Here is a 6,260-nt window from a genome sequence, read left to right as displayed (position 1 = left end):
TTATTTATGTTTCACTAATATTCTTGTAAAACTTATTATATGACCAATTTTTTTCTTCAAATACAAAAATTAAATTACAATATAGACAAAAAAAAACTGTTTTAAATTAAAATATACCCACAAAAAAAAATAGTTTTAAATTTTTTCTTTACACTAAGGAATGAAAGAAAAAAATAAAATAAGAATAAGAAACTCAAATAATGAAAATCAAAGAAGTCAAAAAATAATTTATGTATGAAAAATATTGAAATATACCTTGAACTTTGCTAGAAGAATCCTATATACCCCTAAATGATTTTTAAAAAAAAATTATAAGTCAAAAATATAAGTTTAAAATTAATTTTTTCACTTCCGTTAAATGAAGGGTATATGTGAGCTCATTTTGTAATGGTAGGGGTATATGTGAGCCGTTTGTATAACGGTAAGGGTATATATGAGCCACTTTCATAACGAGGGGCATATCAGCTCCAAATAGCAAAGTTGAGGGGTATATCAGACCCTTTTCCCTTGTTCAAAACATATACCTATTAATACAAAATGCATATATGACAAAAAATGAGTTTTGCACTTCCCTGAAGCACGTGAAAAGATTCAAAATAGTGTCTTTTTTGAATTTTTTTACACTTTTTTCTTCTTTTATTGACACTTGGCATTATAATTAACTTAAAAATATTTCTTCTTCTTTCATTTACACTTTTTCTTCAAAAAAGAAAAGCACTCCACCCCCTACCTATCATCTTCTTCATAATTTAGTTAGCAAAACTTTCTTCATTTTAGCTCCAACATTGTTTTTCTTTCTTTTTCATAAAAAAAAAAGAATATTATTTCTTCCAAATATGAAGATAAATGAAAATCAACTATGAAGATTCAGATTTGAAATATGATTTATTTCAAATCTCATAAAAATAAGGAACAAATATGAAGAAGAAGAAAGAAGATAAATGATTTTTACGTATAAAAAAAGTTAGCCGATATTTGTTTATCACAATTTTCGAACAAAGCTTTTTACTCAAATTCATATATAAACCCATTAAATTTATCAAAAATGATATTCAAAAATTTGAAAGAATTAATTTTTGAGCTATCAATTTCATTTTGTCATCGATGTAGAAATGAATAGCTGCCGGCAAAATTTTCTTTCTTCTTCACTCTTAGTATGAAAATGTATATATATATATTTTTATTTTTATTTTTTATTTTATATATATATATATATATTTAAAAAAAAGTTAATCTTCAAGTTATTTGAAAAGAATTACGTTTTGGGAAAAAGATGAAGATGAAAGAGGGTTGGGTAGAATAGGTTGACATTTTCATTTTTTTCTTTTTCTTTAAAAAAAATATAGATATAAAATGTGTTTGAAATAATTTTAAACAATTTTTTTTTTTTAATAATTTTCGGGGCTCAGTGCTACATGTTATTTTTAATTAGCCGTTTTGTCACGTCACCGCAAGTGTATCACACATTCTTCATATTTTTTGCTGATTATCAAAAAAAACCTAATAGAAACAATTTTGAATAGGTAAAAGTGTTCGAGAGGTACTTAAGCCTTTATTAAATATGAAAAATTTGATATATATGATACATGTGTAGTATACATGGAATCCACGCTCCAAATAATCCGGACTCTGGGCAGATAAAAAGTTCCATTCCATTTTAACCACCAGAACGCCTCTTCTCTTATCGTTGGTTTTGGTTCTTCTACTATGTGTTTCTGTGCCCTAGAAAACGACGACGATGACGACCACGACAGACGTCGAGATGAGTATTGATAAGCAGAAGAAGGACATTGAGATCCTTAGGAAGAAATTGATGGACTGGAGCTTTTTTCCTTATCTGTACCAACTTTTCAACAAGGAGGAGCCTATCAATTGGCGTAACCCTATGTTCATCGATTACATAGCTCGCCAATCGCTACAATCTTTTTACAGGGCATGCAAGCGATTCGAAAGGTTTGAATAACTTGCCTTGTCATGCAATTTTATTTTCTAGGTTTTATAATAATAATTGGGATTGAATGGTTGCCAAATTGTAGCTTCGACTTCTCAATTGAGCCAACGATAGTTGGTAAGGTGAAGCATTGCAGCTACTCCGATTTGGACGGGATTACTAATTTCAAGAATCCTGAAGTAATTCAAAAGACTATTTCAGGAAGACTGTTCCAGGGAACCATTGTTGAAGGATCTGAAAAACGATCGGTTATTGTAAAGACATGGGATTTTCACCTTCCTATGAGAGATGCTCTTCAATGTCTAACTACATTTTGTGTATGTATGTTTGCTAGATAGTATTTTGATTTTTGTTGGTTCGTTGAATGATGTCAAATTAAGCTTCTTTCTTTTGTTGTAGGATGAGATCGAGTTATTCACCGATGAAAGAGTAAATATGCATCCAAATTTGGTCAAGTTGTATAGGTACTGTTGTGATACGAGGCTTGCACTTGTCTTTGATGAAGAATTCACTGGACTAGTTTTGTCGGATGTGCTTCTCTCTGGTACTTATATTACTATCTCGAGTATTATGTTGAATGATTATTCATCAGTGTGCACATTGCTTTTGTTTTCTCTATCATTTGTAGATGACTTTGGGTGGGTTGAGCGGATGAAGGTCGCAACTCAACTTGCTGATCTCTACTCATGTTTGCATGAGAACAATATTGCACTTGACCGTCTTATTCCTGCAAACATTAAGATAGATAAGGTGAGTTTGAACACTTGATGGTCATCTATTTCCTTTAGATATCTCACAAGATTGTCTTAGCACGCTTTTTGAAATACGTTTTTACATCTTATTACATTGATCTTGCTTGCTGGAAATAACTTTTTTTCGCTTGCAGGAATTTAACATTAAAGTATTTGACTTTGGGTTCGTAACAAATACTTTCAATGTGGATGATAGCTTTCTTGATGGTGCTAGAGCTCCAGAGATTCTAAAAGGCATGTTTGTTTGAACCTCAATATCTCTCTTCTTTTCATGCTATGATTAAATTTTTTCAGATGTTGCCTCCTCTGTTGTTTGTGATGAGAAGTTTAGACTTTCAAATCGTGTCTCAGGCCTCTATTTCTCTTTTTCTGTGTAGAAAGCTTGGTAAAATATTAGAATTTCAGCTTTGATGCTATCTTTGGTTTCTTAGACTTCTTCTCCAATCAATAGCTTATCAACGTGGTTACTCCTTTGAAAGTTTGCTACTCTCCAAAAGAATTTGGTATTCCTGTCCCCTTCTATCTTCTATGAGCCATAAACATCTGGACTTTTGCCTCCAAGAGATCTCCTCTATTTTAGCTATTTCCCGCGTTTAAGGAGTAGTAAATAGAGGATAGGAGTAAGCTTGTTGGATTGGGTCCTTGGTGTCGGAAATCCTTCATAACAACATCTTTGGATAAGGACTAGCGTGTGTCCCCATATAAACCAAGTTAGAAAAGCATAACTGGTAAAAAGTTCTCTCTCAGGCACAACTCCCAAGAACCTCTCTCTCCTACTTCCTAGGAGAGAGGAAACCCCCTTTAGTGAAATAATTAACTAATTATTGAAAATAAGACTAATTGCAACACTAATAAAATTTTTGATTAGTTTAAGAAAAAATAAGATAAGTATTAAGTTAAAACATTTTTTTTTTTTTGAGACAAATTTTAAGATATTTATAAAACCCCAAAGTCGTACACAAAACTTATATGTATATAAATATAGAAATATATAATTGCTTCTAAAAACAAAAACAGAATCAAGCCTGAAAACATTTTTGGATTTTTTCAAAAAACAATTATTTCCAATTGTTTAAAATTTAAGAAGCTCAAAAATTAATCAAATCGTGGAGGGCTAAAATTGGGTGTCAAAAGCCATGACCCTCGTATTTTTATGTTTTTGGCTTTAACAAAAAAAATCTAGTGAAAAGTTGTCTGAATTAAAAATTAGGACTCATAGGTTTAGCCTTGTGGATAATTTTCATCATATTTGCTGTTTTATATGGCATATTATTTCTCCTTCTTATACAGTTGTGTTCTTATCTTTTCTTATACACAGGTGAGAGGACCAGGACCATGAAATCTGATGTTTATTATTTTGGTATTCTACTGCTGGAGCTGATGGCCAAAAGGAAGTTTAGTTTCGCTCATGTGTGTTGTTGTGTGCAAACATCAATTGCAACTGCGGTTAAGCGTGGTAAAAAATATTTGGTTCATGAATGCTTCACAGAAGTTGATTATCCAACTGCATTAGCTATCACACTTCTGGTATTCCTCTGCACGAATTTTGATCCAGACAAGAGGCCCTCGATGAAGGATGTTATAGACACTTTGAATGCGATGGGAATGGGAGGGGTGAAACGAAAAAGAGATGAATACGATGCAGAACAGTAAAAGTGTACTGTCTAAACACCGTTAATGCTAGTGTTTTGAAAAAAGACTAATAGTGTTGTGATGATGGAGCTTTGTAGAGAAGAATGTATTTGACTAAATACCATATCAACTGTGGACCTGTTCTAAATCTTTTAAGCTTAGACATCCAACTTTTGTCTCTTTTTTTCTTTCTTTCTTTTGTGCTGCCTGCTTATTCTATCATAATGATAATGATTAGTGTTATTGCTATCCTTAATTGTTATTATCTTAACTTTGTTTTAATTATATAACATACTGATATTATCACCTTTTTTTTCAAAACTGGCCCACTTGTATGGAATCTTTTTGCAAAAATTATTTAGAATTTTAATGTATTCTTTAAGAAAATTATCTACGTTTCACTTTATTTGAACTTTTTTCGAAGTTGAAATTGTGTTTGGTTATGTTTTTTCAAAATAATATTTAGTTGTTTGAAGGTATTTTTTCTAAAAAGTAAGTGAAATATAATTCATATAAGGTTCTTTATTTATATAATTAGGGTAAAATTGAAAAAAGAATAATATAGTGAAAGTGATAATAAGGGCTAGGGTGCTTTATAATTTTTAAATACAACTTCAAGTTGTATTTGAGATTTTCATGATCAAGCCCTCATTTTCAAAAAAAGTGAAATATTCTCATAACCAAATGAAGGTAAATTGCTAATTAATTTCTTTTAATTTATTTAAGTTTTGATAGATAAAATTAGCGTGTCTCGTAAAAAAAAAAAACCTTTTAAATCAAATCGACTGCACAAACACAAACTTACAGGTCTATGATAGAAGGGTGGGGTCGGGAAGACAATTATGAGGAACTGAAAAGACTTGGACACAAGCCAAACTAGTCTAATTTGTACACGATGCAAAATTTGCAAGTCAAGCATTATTGATTGTCTCATAATGCACCAGTCAGTGTATAGTCATGACACTCCACGTGATACGGTATCTTTTTATCTCTCTCTCTTTTCTGTTAATTTCAGTGTAAATCTCATGTATATGGACAAAATAATTCTGGGTTTATCTTTTTAATCAATAATTCTGGGTTTATACAATCCTGGCATACACCTGATTCCCATGTATAGATAGTCTAATTCTTTTGGACTTGTTATTGTCGTTGGTATCTTCATTTCAAGAAGTTCATTTTATTACCTTGAAACAGTCGGGGGCGGCTGGTTAGGCTTAAAAAAGAGTCCTTCGCCTTAGGCCCTCAATTTTAGGGTCCCCCATTTTTTAGTTAATTAGGTAGGATTAAATTTTTTTAAAAAATATTAGAACTAAGACAATAAATGCAAAGGTCCCATTTTTTAGTTTATTAGGAAGGATTAAATTTTAAAAAAATAAAAATTATTAGAATTAAGACAATAAATGCAAATGGCTTAATGAAGTGATAGTCTGATAGATATGACTATAACTTTTTAACTTTCCAATAAAAAGTTGTGTACTTTTTTTAAAAATGTATAAGTTATCTTCTTTTTTTTACCTTATTTTTTTTTCTAATTTTATTTTTATATATTCTATCCTCCTCCCTTCTATTTCTTCTCACTTTCTCTTTTCTAATCTTACATCTCTCTCTTATTCAAAGCTTAAAAATTTATTTGTTCTGTTGATAGTTTATATTTTAAATTTGGAGAAAACTATATTGCAGCAAGCCCGATTCATTTTTCGGAAATCAAGTCTTCATAGCTTTTGAATTCGGTAATATCATTCTAATTTCTAATATTATTTTTGTTTTGTGTCTTATGTTTATTATATTTTTTATTTGATATTGTAAAATAGTGTTTAAAATATTTGTTAGATTTTAATATGTCAACTAGAAAATATGAATCCGGTCATTCAAAACTTAAAAGAAAAAGAAAAGTCGATAATTTGATAAAATCTCAAAAAGGTGCT

General features: G+C 30.4%; 1 protein-coding gene across 2 annotated transcripts; it reads left to right on the top strand.

The window, feature by feature from the left end:
* Window positions 1-1,612: 1,612 nt before the first annotated feature.
* On the top strand, window positions 1,613-4,505 carry LOC102599239 (probable receptor-like protein kinase At5g56460). Of its 2 annotated transcripts, XM_006343535.2 has the most exons (6): window positions 1,613-1,953; window positions 2,037-2,268; window positions 2,351-2,495; window positions 2,580-2,701; window positions 2,838-2,937; window positions 4,022-4,505. In XM_006343535.2, the coding sequence occupies exons 1-6, from the start codon at window positions 1,739-1,741 to the stop codon at window positions 4,354-4,356; spliced, it is 1,149 nt and encodes a 382-aa protein (XP_006343597.1). In that variant the 5' UTR covers window positions 1,613-1,738; the 3' UTR covers window positions 4,357-4,505. The 2 variants fall into 2 exon arrangements, with proteins under 2 accessions (XP_006343597.1, XP_006343596.1); XM_006343534.2 differs by having other exon boundaries at window positions 2,351-2,701.
* Window positions 4,506-6,260: the final 1,755 nt, after the last annotated feature.

The sequence above is a fragment of the Solanum tuberosum genome, unplaced genomic scaffold (assembly GCF_000226075.1).
Source record: "Solanum tuberosum cultivar DM 1-3 516 R44 unplaced genomic scaffold, SolTub_3.0 scf00047, whole genome shotgun sequence".
Classification (NCBI taxonomy): domain Eukaryota; kingdom Viridiplantae; phylum Streptophyta; class Magnoliopsida; order Solanales; family Solanaceae; genus Solanum; species Solanum tuberosum.
The sequence above is the reverse complement of the archived record's forward strand: the minus strand, read 5'-3'. Positions and strand labels throughout refer to the sequence as shown.